The 18450-nt window shown below is 52.4% G+C and overlaps 2 protein-coding genes across 5 annotated transcripts in view; both read right to left on the bottom strand.

The window, feature by feature from the left end:
• VWCE (von Willebrand factor C and EGF domains) overlaps nt 1–13108 on the bottom strand; it is a 41883-nt gene extending 28775 nt beyond the window's left edge. For all 4 annotated transcript variants that reach the window (XR_004435907.1, XM_033205831.1, XM_033205832.1 and 1 more), the window contains exons 1-6: nt 12617–13108; nt 9376–9470; nt 9161–9250; nt 8694–8822; nt 4551–4667; nt 375–491 (exon numbers count right to left, since the gene is read on the bottom strand). Coding sequence is in view for 3 of the 4 variants with exons in the window: in XM_033205831.1 (XP_033061722.1) it covers nt 375–491; nt 4551–4667; nt 8694–8822; nt 9161–9250; nt 9376–9470; nt 12617–12726 (658 nt within the window). In the remaining variant the exon portion in view is untranslated. The remainder of the gene's footprint in view (nt 1–374; nt 492–4550; nt 4668–8693; nt 8823–9160; nt 9251–9375; nt 9471–12616) is intronic.
• Nucleotides 13109–16860: 3752 nt separating this feature from the next.
• Nucleotides 16861–18450, bottom strand: part of DDB1 (damage specific DNA binding protein 1) — a 35806-nt gene continuing 34216 nt past the window's right edge. Inside the window, exons 26-27 of the mRNA XM_033203919.1 lie at nt 18224–18347; nt 16861–17633 (exon numbers count right to left, since the gene is read on the bottom strand). Coding sequence (XP_033059810.1) covers nt 17550–17633; nt 18224–18347 — 208 coding nt within the window. The 3' untranslated portion in view covers nt 16861–17549. The remainder of the gene's footprint in view (nt 17634–18223; nt 18348–18450) is intronic.

Raw genomic sequence — 18450 nt, 5'->3', positions numbered from 1 at the left:
ATGGGCTGAGAAAACAGGGTCTCCTTCTAAACCAGAGGAACCAAGACATAACGTGCTTTATTTACCAAGGGGAGCAAAGGCAGCCAAGAAAATGGGTGAGCAGAGAGGAATCCTTGGGGTGTATCTGGGAGAGGAGCGGAAGAGAAACATAACAGGATGAAAGTGGCAAATGGCCAGGAAAAGTCCAAGACAGGTCTTCATGCAGAGCCACGCCAACCCCAGGGACAGGCAGGCTCTGAGCAAAGGCTCAAGCCCCTTCAGGCTCCAGAGGACCAGAAGGTCTGATTGGTAACCTTCCCGGGTCTCTGGGCTCCCTCTCCATCTTCCTGATTGGCAGCCTAAGTGTGCAGACCACAGCGTCCTCCCCGCCTTACCTACACAGGAGTGCCGGTTGCCATGAAGGTGGAAGCCAGTTCGACAGGAACACTTGTAGCTGCCAATGCTGTTTTTACATCTCTGCTGACAGGGAGTCCCTAGGCATTCGTCAGTGTCTGGCAGGAAAAGGGACAAGACTGGGGATCATTTCCCCAACAGAACTTTGGAAACGTGGTCCCCTCTTCCTCTCTCATCTCCATCTCCTGTCCCACACAGGGCTGTGGGGGGTCACCTTAGCTGCCACTCTTCTGCACTGCCCACATCCAGTCCTAAATACTCTCTGGACCAGCCCACGTCTCTCATCCTCACTGCTACCCCTTAGCCTGGCCACATTCATCTCTAGTCTGGAGAATAGCCACAGCCTCCAGTGTGTCTCTCTGTCTCTACCTAGGTTCCTTCAAGTCACCCTCTGCACAGCCTCCAGGATGTTCTGACCAAAGGGCACTTCTAATCAGGGCCCTCCCTGCTCAAAACCCCTCCACTGCTCCCAAGGGTCACAGACCTCATCTTAGGGTAAGACACCAATGCCGCCCCACAGCTCACGACACCTTTGAACATAGTCCTGGTTGCCTTGCCCACCTCCTTCCTTGCCCCTGACCTTCACTCTGGCTTAAATTATTTTATTGTTTGTTTGTTGTTGTTGTTGTTGTTTGAGACAGAGTGTCGCTCTTTTTGCCCAGGCTGGAGTACAATGGCACAATCTCAGCTCACTGCAGTCTCCATCTCCTGGGTTCAAGCAGTTCTCCTGCCTCAGCCTGGCAAGTAGTTGGGATTACAGGCACGCGCCACCACACCTGAGTAATTCTGTATTTTTAGTAGAGATGTGGCTTCACCATGTTGGTCAGGCTGGCCTCAAACTCCTGACCTCAGGTGATCCACCTGCCTTGGCCTCCCAAAGTGCTGGGATTACAGGCATGAGCCACTGCACCTGGCCACTGGCTTAAATTCTTGCCATCTTCCAAATGCACCATGCTCTTTTGGTGCTCCCCTTTTGCCCACATTTTCTGTCTGCCTGGAATGCCTTTCTCTCTTGTCTGGCTGGAAAACTCCTAGTCATACTTCAAAACTCAGCTTCAGTGGAACCTCCTCTGTAAAAGTTCCCTAGTGCTGTTTGAAATTGTGAAAAACTGGAAATAATCTCCATGTTCATCAATAAGAGAAGAGTTAGTAAACTATGAAATATTTGCACTGCAGAGTCAGCAGTTAAAAGGAACAAGGCAAGTCTGTTTACCCTGATGTGGAAAGATCTTCAAGACCAACATTGGGCGGGGGTCAGGGGAACAAGCAAAGGAATGACTAGGTTCAAATCCCAACTCTGGCTGGGCGCAGTAGCTGGCTCATGCCTGGAATCCCAGCCCTTTGGGGGCCAAGGGGGAAGGACAGCTTAAGGCCAGGAATTGGAGACTAGCCTGGGCAACACAGCAAGACCCCATCTCTACAAAAAAGAAAAAAAAAAAAAAACCTTAGCACTAATGTGATCTTAAGCAAGTAACAATTCCCTTAAGCCTCAGTGTTCCTATCAATAAATGGAGATAAATAATACCAACTTCACTGGGTAATTTTGAGGGCGAAAGGAGAAAACGCATGTAAAGTGCTTAGTCCAGGACCCAGGACCCGAGAGTTTAGCAACATCTTATCTCTGTAAGTGCCAGTGTATGTACGTACACGTCATGGGAAAGGGCAGTCAGGGCACACAGCAGACCAATACCTGTGTGCTATGGACTAAACTCTGTCCCCTCAAAAATCGTGTTGAAGCCCTAACCACCAATGTAATGGCATTTGGAAGATACAAAGATAAGTAGATAAGAAGATAATTAGGGTTACATGAGGTCATGAGGGTGTGCCCTCTTGATGGGATTAGTGTCCTTGTAAGAAGAGACATGAGAGGGCTAGCTGGGTGGCTCACACCTGTAATTCCAGCACTTTGGGAGGTTGAGGCAGGCAGATCATTTGAGGTCAGGAGTTGGAGACCAGCCTGGCCAACATGGTGAAACCCCATCTCTACTAAAAATACAAAAATTAGCCAGGCATGGTGGCGCACACCTGTAACCCTAGCTATTTGGGAGGATTGGAGAATCACTTGAACCCAGGAGGTGGAGGTTGCAGTGAACCGAGATTGCATCACTGCACTCCTGGGCGACAGAGGGAATGTCCTCTGTCCTCCTCCATGTCAAAAAAAAAAAAAAAGAAGAAAAAGAAGAAGAGATACCGGAGAGCTCTCTCTCCAAGTGAGGACACAGCAAGAAGACTACCTTCTGAAAGCCAGTAAGAGCCCTCACCAGAAAGTAAATTAGCCGGTGCCTTAATCTTGGACTTTGCAACCTCTAGAACTATGAGAATCGATGTCTGTGGTATAGGCCCCCAGCCTGTGGAATTTTGTTGTTTTTTTTTTTTTTTTTTTTGAGAGAGTCTCGCTCTGTCACCCAGGCTGCAGTGCAGTGGTGGGATCTCAGCTCACTGCAAGCTCCGCCTCCCAGGTTCACGCCATTCTCCTGCCTCAGCCTCCCAAGTAGCTGGGACTACAGGCGCCCACCACCACGCCCGGCTAATTTTTTTTGTATTTTAGTAGAGACGGGGTTTCATCGTGTTAGCCAGATGGTCTCGATCTCCTGACCTCGTGATCTGCCCGTCCCGGCCTCCCAAAGTGCTGGGATTATAGGCGTGAGCCACCGCGCCCGGCCCAGCCTATGGAATTTTATGATGGCCGCCCGAGCAGACTAAGACATGCAGGCTATTCTCCAGGGAGAGCAGAGGGAAGCAGTGGGAAAGAGGGCCTGGGCTAGCACAATGGCTTTTAAATTTTTTCTTATAATTTATGAAAATGTCAACCACAAAGAAAATAATAGGCCGGGCGCGGTGGCTCAAGCCTGTAATCCCAGCACTTGGGGAGGCTGAGACGGGTGGATCACAAGGTCAGGAGATCGAGACCATCCTGGCTAACACGGTGAAACCCCGTCTCTACTAAAAAAATACAAAAAACTAGCCGGGCGCGGTGGCGGGCGTCTGTAGTCCCAGCTACTCGGGAGGCTGAGGCAGGAGAATGGTGTAAACCCGGGAGGCGGAGCTTGCAGTGAGCTGAGATCCGGCCACTGCACTCCAGCCTGGGCGACAGAGCAAGACTCCGTCTCAAAAAAAAAAAAAGAAAGAAAATAATAACGTAAGATTCGGGGGAGCTCACGATTATCCGCCTTGTGAGATTCTTTTCTTCCATAACGCGTAAATAAAAGGCATTTTAAAAGAATGAGTAATAATTGTAAGATCTCTCATCCCACAAACTGAAGAGGGATTCCTTCTCTTCCCTGGGTTTCCCCAACACTTATCCCTCATCCTAACCTTGTTCTTCCGCTCCCCACCAGACTTGGGGGGATCCCCCTCCCCGGGGTAGCTCCAGAGCCTGGGCCAGCACTGGGGCAGGTGAAACTGATGAATGAAGTCAGTGAATGACCCCATCCTGGTATGCCCCTCCCATGGCTCCTCTGGTCTCACAGCCCGAGTCTCTCCCGGCCCTCCCTCTGCTCAGTGGCCTCCTTCCCCAGGTTGGTCGGCCCACTCTGCCCTGGCTCTCCTCATGACCTCTCTTCCATCACCATCCCTTTATCCTGCAACAGCAGCAGCAGGTACTTTGCTTTCTGAGAAGAAGTCTCACTCTGTCATCCAGGCTGGAGTGCAGTGGTACAATTTTGGCTCACTGCAACCCCCGCCAGATGGGTTCAAGCAATTTTCCTGCCTCAGCCTCCTGAGTAGCTGGGATTACAGGCGTTCGCCACCATACCTGGCTAATTTTTATATTTGTAGTAGAGACGAGGTTTCACCGTGTGGCCAACAGGCTGGTCTCGAACTCCTGACCTCAGGTGATCCTCCCGCCTCGGCCTCCCAAAGTGCAAGGATTACAGATGTGAGCCATCCTGCCAGGCCAGTAGCAGTCGGTTCCAACTGTTAGATGTGCTGGGATTCAAACTCTGACTCCACCTCTTACTAATGACTTGGCCTTGGGCAAGCCTCAGTCTCCACATCAGTCAAACAGGAACCATATCAGCATCTCCCTCAGAAGCCGGTGGTGAAGGTTCAATCCAGTGGCGCACAGAGCACACTGTGCTGGGCATGGCAGGGCTGAGTGTTCAATGTGGCATCCCCATTACCCCTCCCAGAGCAGCCGTTCCTTCTCTGCAGCTCACCTTGGCAGCTGTGGCGGTCGGCAGACAGCTGCATGCCCGGCCCACACTCACACACAAACCCGCCTTCCGTGTTCACACAGTGGCCCTCGCAAGAGGAGCTTATACATTCATCAATGTCTGGAAAGAGAGAAAGCACGTGTTTACACAGTGGTCCTCGCAAGGGAACTTACACATTCGTCAGTGTCTGGGAAGAAAGCACCCTTGCAGGCCGGGCACTGTGGCTCATGCCTATAATCCCAGCACTTTGGGAGGCTGAGGCAGGCGGATCACCAGAGGTCAGGAGTTCAAGACCAGCCTGACCAACATGGCGAAACCCCGTCTCTACTAAAAATACAAAATTAGCCAAGCATGGTGGTGCATGCTTGTAATCCCAGCTACTTGGGAGGCTGAGGCAGGAGAATCGCTTGAACCCAGGAGGTGGAGATTGCGGTGAGCCAAGATTGCACCATTGTACTCCAGCCTGGGCGACAAGAGCGAAACTCCGTCTCAAGAAAAAAAAGAAGGCCGGGCGCGGTGGCTCAAGCCTGTAATCCCAGCACTTTGGGAGGCCGAGACGGGCGGATCACGAGGTCAGGAGATCGAGACCATCCTGGCTAACATGGTGAAACCCCGTCTCTACTAAAAAAAAAAATACAAAAAACTAGCCGGGCGACATGGCGGGCGCCTGTAGTCCCAGCTGCTTGGGAGGCTGAGGCAGGAGAATGGCGTAAACCCAGGAGGCGGAGCTTGCAGTGAGCTGAGACCCGGCCACTGCACTCCAGCCTGGGCGGCAGAGCGAGACTCCGTCTCAAAAAAAAAAAAAAAAAAAAAAAAAAAAGAAAAAAGAAAAAGAAAAGAAAGCACCCCTTACATGGCCCTATCTGAACATGACTGTGACTTAGGAACAAAGCAACCCCACAAGGACCCTGAGCCCACACCAAGCCTGCCCTCAGCAGCGTGGAATCCCCACCTGCACCCCAGGAAGAAAGAGCAGACACCAGGAAGGTCACTAGCTATGAGGAAACCCCAGGAAGGAAGAGGCCAAGGGACTGGGGCCCCCTTTAGCCCATGGATATCAGATGAGGAGAGAAGATGGACCCAACTGTTTCCAATGGCCCTGCCTGCAGGGCAGCCCTAAAGGGCCCTCAAAAGGGCAGAGGGCAGTGGACAGGGAGGCTGATTAAATAATCAACACAGTCATTCTCTTAAAGGTTCACTGAGCGCCAACTGTGTGCTGCAGACCCAGAATGGGGCTGTTGAGGACGCAAATGTGAGTAAGACACAGCGCTGACTCCAGATGTTCACAGTCTGATAACAGAGGAGCCAACACACACACCCAAGGGAGAACAGTGCCTGCTGGGGTGATATATGCCTCACCAGGGACAGACTGGCCCCAGCAGGCATGCCGTGGAAGAGCGACTGGCTGAGAGGACCAGGATTATCGGGGGAGGGACTGCCCAGGTGAAGAAAGGGTCTGATATGCTTCCAGGCAGCAGCTGGGCTCCTTTCACACTGTCCTGAGGCCCAGACTGGTTGAAGCTTGGGTTCCTTTCGAAGCAGCAGGAGACAGGACTAAAGATGTGAATTAAGAGGAGACTAAGGCCAGGCGCTGTGGCTCACGCCTGTAATCCCAGCACTTTGGGCGGCCAAGGTGGGCGGATCACGAGGTCAGGAGATCGAGACTACCCTGGTCAACATGGTGAAACCCCGTCTCTACCAAAAATACAAAAATTAGCTGGGCGTGGTGGCACGTGCCTGTAATCCCAGCTACTTGGGAGGCTGAGGCACAAGAATCGCTGAACCAGGGAGTCAGAGTTGCGGTGAGCTGAGATCACACCACTGCACTCCAGCCTAGCGACAGAGCAAGACTCTGTCTCAAAAAAAAAAAAGATGAGACTAAGTTGTGGTGACTAAATCCAAGTAGTACTTTAGGAAGGCGAGCCTAGTGAGATGTTCTGATCTGAGGGATGATAGGAGCTGGGAGACAGACCTCCCCAAATCATGCTGCATGCGATCCCTTCCCTGCCAAAGATCTGCAGCGGCTTCTGAGGACCTAAGGGCTCAGCTCAGTCTACTCAGTCTGCACTCACTGTGTAGTGAGTCTCCCCACTGTGGCCCCCAAGCCCATGGGACACCCCCACTCTCCTTATCCCCTAGTTAGCCTTCTACCCAGCATCTACCCACTGTTTCTAACAGCTGGACAGTCAAGACCATGCTCAACATTGCTAAGAAACCCACCCTGACTAACCCCATTCCACTGGGATGTCTCGTGGCTACAGTCAGTGCCACCCTGTCCTGCAAGTGCTCCTAACATTGTTCTCTGTCTTCTCCTTGATTCCGTTTGCCTCAGAAATAAGAAGTATGTGCAGAAAGTGCCCCAAGGTGAAAGATATTCGGGAGCAGATCAATTGCTTCCATTGTTTTTCCTATCTGGAGGAGATGCTACAACAAGCAAGGAACTCCAAGACACCTTTAGTGAGACCCTCGGACCCAACAGCGTCCTTCTGGGAAATAATCAGAGAAGCCGACAAGCAGCCTCTTTATGGTAGCATTATTTATAGTGGTGAAACACTGCAAACCTCTTAAATAAGGAACAACAGACAAATACTTATTTTAGTTACAGCAACCACATATGTAACTGCTAAAAATAATTTTTTTTTTTTTGAGACAGAGTCTTGCTGTGTCACCCAGGCCAGAGTGCAGTGGCATGATCTTGGCTCACTGCAACCTCCACCTTCTGGGTTCATGCAATTCTCCTGCCTCAGCCTCCTGAGTAGCTGGGATTACAGGTGTGCACCACCACACCGGCTAGTTTTTGTGTTTTTAGTAGAGACAGGGTTTCACCATGTTGGCCAGGCTGGTCTTGAACTCCTGAACTCAAGTAATCCACCCGCCTCAGCCTCCCAAAGTGCTGGGATTACAGGCGTGAGCCACCGAGCTCTAGGTTGCAAGAAATTGTTAGTGATACCTACAACATAAAATAAGATAGGAAAAATAATAAAAACTACAGGTAAGATATAACCCCAATTTTCTAAGCACATCTATGCATGCTTAACATACATATACACACACACACACAGACACACCCAGGGAAAAGGGCAGGAAAAAAAAAACTTGATTTTAGTAACAAATATCTCTGGGTGGGGACTTCCAGAGAATGCTTATTTTCATCTTTCTCCTCTTACTTTCCAAATGTTCTACAATGAACTATCTGTTGATTTTCTATTCAGGGGGAGAAACATTATTTTTACCAAGTTAAAACTCCAAAAAGTCTTTTGTCGCTCTGGAAAGATTGGCAAGAAACTGGTCACAGTGGCTGTTTCTGGGGAAGGTAACAGATTTTGTCCGTAGAAACGTTTTAAAAATCATAAACAAATAATACATTCACAAAATAATTATTGAGTTTAGCTTCCCTCATCTTTCAAATGATATTTTCCCAAGAAGCCTTCCCTGGCCAACCCTACCGACTCTGGGTTCCATGCCTCTCTGTGGACCCTGGCACCTTGCCCTTCCCAGTTAAGGTCCCCATGATAATTGGGCTGTTCTTGTCCTATTACTTGTCTTCCTTCCTCATATTCAGAAACTGCCTAACAGGGGCTGGGTGCGGTGGCTCACGCCTGTAATCCCACCACTTTGGGAGGCCGAGGTGGGCGGATAACAAGGTCAGGAGTTCGAGACCACCTGGCCAACATGGCAAAACCCCATCTCCACTAAAAATACAAAAATTAGCTGGGTATGGTTGCACTCGCCTGTAATCCCAGCTACTCGGGAGGCTGAGGCAGGAGAATTGTTTGAACCCAGGAGGTGGAAGCTGCAGTGAGCTGAGACCATGCTACTTCACTCCAGCCTGGGCAAAAGAGCGAAACTCCGTCTCAAAAAAAAAAAAACAAAAACAAAAAGAACTCCCTAACAGGGACCGACTGTGGCTCCCGTAACTGCAGTCCCTAGCTCAGTTCCTGCCCCTAAGAACTGCTCAATAAATATTTGTAAAATAACAGAAGTGACACATTTCTCTTGTTTTTGTGTCTCTCTGCCCACTCTGATACATCAGAGCCTATCTTGGCTCAGCCTAGCTCTTGCAATACACTGGAGACCATCCTGGCAGGATGGGGAGGAGATATAATTCCCGCTGTCCCCCTCCCCCAGCACTCCCAGAGGTCTCACCTGTACACCTGATGCCAACAGCTGTCTCCGTCATCGAGAAGCCCACAGGGCACACTCGGGCCACCTCCTGACAGCCGCCGTGGTTGCAGGTAAGGTCACAGCCATACTCCCCACATGGTCCATGGGTTTCTAGAGCAGGCATCGCATGGGTGTGAGCATGCATCCTGTGGCAGTCCCAGCCACCCCCACCTCACCAGGATCCTCCTGAATTCTGTTGGGAGGGTAGCTCTGAAGGCAAACAGGCCTGGGTTTAAATCCAGCTCTGTCATTTACCAGCTGTGTGACCCGGGGCAAGACAATAACTTCTGTGTCTCAGTTTCTTCATCTATAAAATGGGCACAAAATGTCTACCTAATAGAGTTGTCTGAAGCTGAGATGCCAGGACCCATCTCAAGTGCTCACTGCCCAGCACATAACCTCAATGCTCATTCATCTGTTCCCATCAGCCACTGCCCATCCCCAGTTACCTGGGCAGGTGGCCCCTTGCTCTCCATCCTGGCAGGAGCAGACGTTGGGAGCGATGCAGATGCCACTCCCACAGCCGAAGGAGCAGAGGGCTGAGAGGAGAAGTGCAGGTGAGAGACAAGGGACTGGGGACCCCCGTCTGCCCCTCGGACCAGGGACTGAGGGCTGGCAACACACACTGCTGGAGAAGGCTTGGGGCACAGGGACAAGCACTTACGCAGGGTGCAGTGTCCACCACCCATAGAGGGCGCCCAGCCAGGGCAGCAACCACTCCCGAACCCAGAGAGGCAGACGTGGGGCCCCAGCCTGCGTCTGCAAGAGAAGAGAGAGCACTTTCCTCATTCTATACTAAGGGAGACACTGGTCAACAGGAAAGTCTCCCAGCCAGTCTGTAAGTCAATCAATGAACAGTTCTCCAGAAAAATGACCCAGACAGTCTCTCCTGGAGGCAAGACAGACAAATGTGAGACAATAGATACTGCCCTCCTACAGATATCTGCCACATGAACACAGAGCAGAGTGGCCAGGAGAGGGGCCTCAGAGCTGAAGAAAGGCTGTGCAATGGATGAGGAGCCCCAGGGGTGGCTGCCTCAGGACCTTTGCACTTACAGTTCCTGCTCTAAGAAAGGTTCTTAAAGCCGGGTGCGGTGGCTCATGGCCCGTAATCCCAGCACTTTGGGAAGCCGAAGCAGGATGATCATTTTGAGCCCAGGAGTTTGAGACCAGTCTGGGCAACATGGCGAAACCTCGTCTCTACCAAAAACACAAAAACTAGCTGGGCATGGTGACGCATACCTGTAGGGTCAGCTACTTGGGAGGCTGAGGTGGAAGAATGGCTTGAGCCTATGAGGCAGAGGTTGCAGCAAGCCAAGTTGGCGCCACTGCCCTCCAGTCTAGGTGACAGAGCCAGACCATCTCAAAAAAAAAAAGAAAGATTCTTCCTCAGACACACACTGGGCTCCCTCTCCCCCTTCACCCAGATCTCTGCCCAAGGCACCTTCTCAGAGAGGCCTTCCTTGTCGACCCTTACTTTGCTTTATTCTCCACAACATTTACTTCCTGGGACATTAGATTAGTTTTTAATTTATTAATTCATTGTCTCCCCTACAACTCCCTGATGACAAGGGTTTCTCATCTGTTTACCCAAGCACCTAGAGCAGTGCCTGGCATATAGTGGGTGTTCAATAAATGGCTGTTGAGGGAAAGGTTGAGAAGGGCAATGGCATAGGTGACATCTCTGGGGTGGGTGTGGGGTCATCAGTGAGCCGCCCAAAACTGGAGGCAGTGGGGGTCTGTTCAACCAGGAATGAGGTCCAGAAAGGGTGGGAAGCCAGATGCATCCAACTGGTGCTGGGTGCTAAGTGAGGCGTGACCATACAGCCATAAACAAGCTACTGCCCCCACCTTCAAGGAACGTAGGGCAGACTAGGAGCCAGATGATAACAGCATAGAGTGACAAATGCCACAATGGAACGGGCTGTGGAGCCCTGAGGAGGTCAGGGGGGTTTCCTGGAAGGGCAGCATCTAGGCTGAGGTCAGAGAGAAAACTTTGGGAGGCCAAGGCAGGCGGATAACTTGAGGTCAGAAGTTTGAGACCAGCCTGATCAATCCGGCAAAACCCTGTCTCCACTAAAAAAAAAAAAAAATACAGTCCGGGTATGGTGGCTTACGCTTGTAATTCCAGCACTTTGGGAGGCTGAGGCGGACGGATCACCTGAGGTCAGGAGTTCAAGACCAGCCTGACCAACATGGAGAAACCCCATCTCTACTAAAAATACAAAATTAGCCGGGCATGGTGGCACATGCCTGTAATCCCAGCTACTTGGGAGGCTGAGGCAGGAGAATCGCTTGAACCCGGGAGGCGGAGCTTGCAGTGAGCCGAGATCAAGCCATTGCACGCCAGCCTGGGTGACAGAGTAAGATTCTGTCTCAAAAAAAAACACGTAGGGCAGCCAGCAAAAGAAGAGGAAGGGAGAGGGTGTTCCAGCAGGGAAAACAGCACAACTGCAGGCCTCGAGGGGGACAGAGAGGACAACTGCAACCAGCTCCAGTCATGGACTGGACAGAGGGTGATGAAATCCAGCCTGGTTTGAGCTTCCAACCCCACCGCCACAGAAAAGGGACAAGAAACCCATTCCCAACGGCGTTCCACCAGTGTTGAGAGCTGAGGGAAGGTGATGCTGTGAGGCAGGCCTCTGTAAAGCACCCACTCTGCGCTGCGCACCGCACCAGGCACTGGGGACATGGGACAAGGCAAACTTATCGCGTTCTTGGGGAGAAGAATCTGTGCCAAAATGTGACAAGTATTCCGGAAAGGGAAGCTCAGGGCACCATGGCAGCATAGAAAAGTCTGAGGAAAGCTGTCCCTGGGGCCTTTTTCCCTCTCTGAGGTCATCACAGAAGAAAAGGGGGCCCTCCTGCTGGCGGGAGCTGGCAGTGAAGTCTCACCCACCCCCTTGCTGCTGTGATTATGGCAGCAGCTTGACAAGGAGGGGACCAGGAGAATGAGCGGAGCCTTGGGACTCTCAGAAACTGACAGGCAGTGCCACCAAGGCGGCAGATAAAAGGGTGCCCAGGGAGGCTGATGGAGTCGAACTCTCAGGTGAGCAGGGACCGAGCACCCGCCAGAGCGTCCCAAGGAGCCTCTTAGTGCTGGTGACAGAGGGACAGGTGGTGGGAGCCTGTGGAACGCCGCGGCGCCGGGGCCGGATCTGAGCAGGAACTGGCTGTGGCTGTGGAACACACGTGCGAGCTGCAAGCTTGGCCGGGCCGCCCCCGCTGCGCGCCCCCCGGAGGACGTGGCCGCAGGCCAGGCCGCCCGCTGACACCGTGTTCCCTAGCTCCGAGCATCACGCACACACGCTCACCGCCCCGCCGCAGCCCTGGGGAAAGCACGTGCGGAGGGCGGCATCCATCGCGAAAGACAGCGGAGGGGAATGCACCCCCGCTCCCCCGCCCCGCCGAGCGCGCACGCACGCACGAACAGAAAACGAAAGGTGACCCAGAGACCCCGGCGGTTCCAAGGTACACGACGTTCTTAGGGCCAAGATCCAGGGAAAGCCCAGCGCAGCGGGGGAGGCCAGGCGCTGCCCAGGCAGAGCCATGGGCACGCTGCGGGGTGAGCCAGACAGTCCGGATACCAGATGGCACGTCCTGGGCTCCCCTCTCCAGAGGTCCGCGCTCCAGGGCACATTAGGAGTCACCCAGCGCCTGGACCTCCGTCCCCCCAGGTCCCAGTCAGGACAGCCCCAGCCAGGGGCGCACGATGAGCACCCGCCCAGAGGCACAAGTTGCTGTCTCTTTGTCCCGTCCCCGAGCTATGCCCGCGCTGATAGCACCCCAGAGGAAGCCCCGACCCGTGGCTGCCTGTGGCTCCTGGGCGCCCCTCCGCGCCTCTCGGCTGCACGCGGGTAGCGCTCTCCCGGGCGAGGGGGCGGGGAGGAGCTCGGGGCGCTTACCTCTCGGCCGCGAAGTGCCCGGGCGGCTTTCTCCCGGTGTAGCCTCGGGTTGGGGCCCCCGGCAGCAGAAGCGCGACACAGGCGGCCCGAAGAAGCAGTCCGGCCCACATGACCGGCGGCGGCGGGTCCCCCGGGCTGGGCTCAGCTCCTGCGCCGCGCACGGGGGAGGGGGCTGCCGGCCCTTGCCCCTCCTCCTGGCGCCGCGGGAAGCGAACCAGCAATCCCCGAACTGGCAAGCGGAGCTGAGCAGGGGGGCTGGGGACACCGAGAGGAGGGGCCGAGGGCCGCGAAGGGACGCGGCGGACGGCTGTGGGGAGGGTCTCCGGCACCTCGAAGGGAAACACACAAAGGCAACGCCACCGGCCTGCTGATGCCTCTCCGAGAGGCGCCGAGCCCAGGGCTGGGGCAAAGATCAGGGACCCCTGGGGGCGGGGTTTCGCCCTCGGCCCACACCCCCTGCCCGGGTTTGGGAGTCGGCTTCCTGCGAAGCGCTGACTGAGGGCGTCAGACCGAGGCCCCAGGAGGAAACAGACTTCAGGAACAAGGCTAGCGCCCGAGGCTGCGCGCCCCGGGCATGGCCCCTGTCCGTGGGACCCGAGACGCCTTGTTTTCATGAGGTGGGAACCGTGGAAATTCGAACCCAGGACGCCAGGCCGCTGCGCTGCTGGGCAGTTCTAGGCCTGCCCCTAGCCTGCCAGCAGGTCTGCACCCTAACGCCGGAGTGCGTAGATCTGTAGGTCCAACCGCCCCCTGGCCGAAGTGCGCTGATCTGTAGGTCCAACCGCTCCCTGGCCGGCGGACCTAGGCACTCTTGAAGCCCTGGCCTCCTCTGGGCACCCAGGGGGCAGATGGCTGGCCTCCCGACTGCTGGTGGCAAGGCGAGGAAGCAGCTGGCACCGTTGGCAGTGGAGAGGCAGAAGCAGATCTGGAAGGCTCCTCTTTGCCCCTTCTGCAGCTGCCCCAGGCTGTGGTCAGAGACTGGGGATGTGTGTAGGGATTTAGGTAAGGAAGGGGTGCGGCAAGGGGTGCGTGGAAATAAAAATCATCCCGCTGGGAGAAAGCTGAAAGGATAACTGATTTTACCTTCTGCTCCATGCAGTAATCTTTCCCTTAGCCACTCACAATTAGTCAAGATTTTGCTTAAATACTTCCAGGGGTAAGAAACTCACTACCTGTTAAGAAGCAGCCCATCCAGTTTTGAACCACATTTGTTTTAAAGTGTCTTCACTTCCCAGCTGAAAAATCCCAGTTCCTTTGGCCTTCCTGCTACCTCTGCCTTTACTGAAGTGCTTAACATTGGTGGCCACAAATGGACATGGCGTACCAGCGGCGGCCTGGACTCACGCCTCCTTCCTGCAGACAACATACTTTTACTAATGCACCCTAATATTACTTTTGGCAACCCCATGATGTTAATTATGACACACTGAGTTTGCAGTAAAGAAAAACAGCAGGTGGCCGGGTGTGGTGGCTCACACCTGTAATCCCAACACTTTGGGAGGCCAAGGCGGGTGTATTATCTGAGGTCAGGAGTTCCAGACCAGCCTAGCCAATATGGTGACAGCCCATCTCTACTAAAAATACAGAAATTAGCTGGGAGCGGTGGCGGGTGCCTGTAATCCCAGCTACTCAGGAGGTTGAGGCAGGAGAATCGCTTGAACCCGGGAGGCGGAGGTTGCAGTGAGCCAAGATCGTACCATTGCACTCCAGCCTGGCCAACAGAGCAAGACTGTCTCAAAAAAAAGAAAAAAAAGCGGGCATTTTTTGTTGTGCTTTTACGTTATTTAAACACAAGCTGCCAAGCGGTCTTCCTACCTGAAGCTGTGTGGCTACATTTTTGCAGACATTCACCTTGAGGCCGTATCTCACCTTGTTTGTTTTGGCCCATTTTCTAATCTAGTCAACATATTCTCAACAAGTAGGAGCCAAAATATTCTGTAATATAAGATGAATGCGACTTCCATCATATCCATTCTGAGTTCCAAGGACTCTCAGAATCCTAAGGCATCTTTCTCTCTTTCCCCAAACATCTGAAGGTTGCACTTTCCCCCTCCACTGCCCCTAAACCACCAATGTCAAATAGGTGCTCTTTCTTCCTGGCCCTAGGGGAGCTACCCAAATTTTCAACAGGCATATACAGAACAAGTGTCCACATGGCTGCCATATTTCATGCCATCTTCTTTCTCACACTCCAGCACACCTCAGCTACCTCTGTTCTTAGCTACATTATGGAGCCCCACCCGCTCCACCTCACCCTGTAAAACTCACTCTCTGGCAGTTTGCTCCATACTGGCCAAAGAGCAGCTGCAATAGCTGAGATGCAACTTTGTGCTTGAAGAAAACCCACATCTACCCTAAGGAATTCAGTATACTTAGTACATAGTAAATTCCTGTTAGTGAATCTCCAAATAATGTCCAAACTGCCCTTGGCATTTCTTTCATTTCCCCATAAAGTTGTGGTGACCTTATGGCATTCACCCTGCTCCTATCAACATTTGCCCCTTTAGTTTGGTTTTTGTTTTTCTTGTCTTTTTGTTTGACCCTGAGGTTTCTCAGTTTGGACACAGAGTCTCTTACTATTGTTCAAGACTAGTTGAGGCATATCCCTTGATTGCAGTTCCTGTGTTCCTTCCCCACTTCTGTGGCTTGTGGTTTCTCAGTAACAAAAGGGACCCTCCACCGAGGGTGGAGGATCCAAGTTGTTGTTGGCTGCAGAATGATGGCCTCTGGCTTGTGATCCTCCAAATGGTCATGTGATGAGTCAGTGTTTCTATTATTCTCCCAAAGGTCCCTTCGTGCAGAGGCCTGGAGTGATGCTAGCTCATCAGCGCCTACATGGAATGGAGCTGTTCCAGCTGGCTAGAGCCACGCTCCAAAGACAACCTTTCACCCTAGAGAGGTGATTAATGGTTTTTAAGAGGGGATGTGGGAGTATGGCAGCAGAACATCAGTTTCCAAAGTTGGAATTCAATCCCGAGTGAATATACCCAAGAGTGTATGAAACAAAAAAACAGCAAAACATAGCAAGGACTCCACAAGCCTCCAAATTCAAGACAAGTCATTGATAACCTCCTTCAATACCAGGTCTCAGCAGCTGCAGGTCAGACCACGAAAGTGCCCCAGAATGATCATCCCAACACATTCCGTCTTTCTGATCATGACACCTTATAGTCAGTGCTCCCATCTAGGATTAAATTTTTAAAATAATCACAATGTGGAAACTGTTGCTTGCCTGCCTCATTAAAGCTGGCCTCTGGCGGGTGGTGGGGGGGAGCCCTTTCAAATTCAAACCATGACTTTTAGAATTCAAATCACAGTGTTAGGTTTCCAGTTCAAACTGTGGTTTTTGAGATGCTGATTATTTTTTGTTAAGACCTTATCCCCCACCCCCAGAACTCTCAGAAGACGAAGGGGAAAAAAGGGTAGTAAAACACAAGGAATTCCTTCAGGGAAGGGAACTTCCTCCAGAAGACCCTCAAACCAGGGATGCTTCTTTGCTCTTTTCCTTTTAAGCTAGAATCTCTTAAAACCACAGTTTGAACTTGTAACCACAATTTTCCTGACACTGTATCAAAGGCTGGTCTTAAAGGAGCCACCAATATGCCTAGGATCTACCCTACTCCACCGTGGGGACAGAGCAGCCTTTCTTCCCACTGGATCACTGGGAGAAACGTGGGCCCAGACACTGGCCCACCGAGCTGAAAAGAAGACAGGCTTTGTTTGCCAACAGAAGAGTGAACCCCATATGTGCCCTACTCCTGCTGTATTCTCAAACCAAAAGCACCAAATGGTCACTTGATTAGATCAGAGGAAACAAAATGAGGGTCCAAAGGGCATGTGGCAACTAGCAGCTGGGAGGGACAGGAGAAGCTACTGGGTGGCCTGGGGGCTAGATGACTAGACACTGCACACACAGCTGGCTGTAAAACCAGGAAAGGCAGCCCAGGCCCAGCAGGTTACTGGCAGAGACAAGTAAGAATCAAATGGTGTCAAGGACAACCAAAAAGACCAGTGAATTTCTAAACCCATCATCCTTGGGATCCCATCAATCACGTGATCAAGAAGAGGTATAGATGTCTTCACTTTCACTACTTGAAAAGAGTTGTTCTAACAGCAAGGGCAAGCGAATACAACAGCTGCCATAAAGAGTAGGATACTGCCTACGTTCGTAGTAAATTAGGAATAGTATACCTGAGGTCCTGGATAGCTGGGGCAGGGTGAATAAAAGCAAAAACAAACGTACCTTTCTTCTTAGATTCTACTTTATTTGGTAAAACTCAGAAACTAACAATTCACATCCTCCCACCTCCTTCTTTCCGAAGAAGGCAGTTTGCAGAGACAAAAGGGCTGTGGTGTGGGGATCATCCACCGTCTCCAGGTTTTACACACAGACTGCCCATGGCCTGGCAGGCCTCTAGGCCTGATGCTCTCAGAGGCAATAGAAGAAAAGGAAAAGGAAGGTCTCACTTCACAGACAATGAAACCCTCCCAACCCTCTTCCCCACTACCCACAACTCCCTACACTGCCAATCTAAATAAAAAGAGGACAATGCATGGGTGTGAGATACACACACACACACACACACACACACACACACACACACACACGCACAGCTTCCTTTCAGCCAAAGAACTGCAAAATCCCTCCCTGGAAGGAGGACAACTGGCAACACCAATCAAGGCTTGGTGGTCCAAGGTGATGGCTGGAATCATGTGAGACTGGTAAAAATCCAGGGAGAAAATGTTTCACCTTCAGCTCATTCCCAGGTCTCTATGAAGCCCGCCCCACTTCCACGTAGGGGAACTATGGCTCTGGGGGCAGCTGGCTTAGGGAAAGGCCTCCCATGGCCAAGAAGACAATGGTGGAGAGGAGGGGGAGGGCAGCAGGGCAAAGCCTTTGGGGAGGGTCAGAAAGGGGGCCCCCTGCCCTTGGCTAATGGATCCGAGTTAGCTCCTCCACAACCTTGATGAGGTCGTCTGCAGTGGCCTCTCGCTTCATACCGCTGCCATCGTCATACTGCAATGAGAAGATGGGCGGGGCTGTGAGGACCAAGAGGGCGCTCGCCCACAGCTGGGGAAGGGAATGCCCCCAGTGAAGGAGGCACAAGATTCCACCATCGTCATGGCAGAGAAAGGACTCACCAGAAACCCACACCTCCCCCCCGAGTGGTACAGGTCAGCAAGGACACCACCTGGTCTATTTCTCCCTCTTCGAGATTCTCCCTCTTCTGCTGTCCCCGAGACACCATCTCCAGTGAGCAATATCCTGAACTCCAGAATAGTGGCCATTTCTCCTCCCTATAGGATCCTGACCCTGCCTCCCATGTTTGGGTCTTGCCAGAGATCCCAGATGTGTCTCCATTGCTCAAGGATGGGGTTAACATGGGTAGAGTTACTAGCACAGCATCTGGTACCTAGTAGATACCCACAAGCCACAACCACAAACATCTCTTTTCCCTCAGACTCCACCTTCTATCAGGTAAGGATTACACAGAGGGCCCCTCACACCTTGGAATTGAGGGGGAGAGGTGCCCAGAGACAGTCTCCTGGCATGCCCCAACCTGCACCAGACTTGTCCAGCCCAGGGCTAAATAACACACAGCTCACCTGTAGGTTTGCCACCACCTCCTGCATCTTGGGGCGGCTGATATCCAGGAAACTCTCAATCAAGTCACCATCAATGAAACCTGTGGCTGGTTCGGTCTTCCGCTCGGTGTGAAAGGATCTCCAGGTGGACGGGTAAGTTAAGGAACATGTGCTTATCAGGAAACACCTTCCTCAGTCATCCCCACCTTTGAATAAGACCACAATCTAAAGCAATCATCAGGATTTGA

Source organism: Trachypithecus francoisi, unplaced genomic scaffold, assembly GCF_009764315.1.
Source record: "Trachypithecus francoisi isolate TF-2019V2 unplaced genomic scaffold, Tfra_2.0 Lachesis_group8, whole genome shotgun sequence".
Taxonomy (NCBI): Eukaryota; Metazoa; Chordata; class Mammalia; order Primates; family Cercopithecidae; genus Trachypithecus; species Trachypithecus francoisi.
This window is presented reverse-complemented; position numbering and strand designations above follow the sequence as displayed.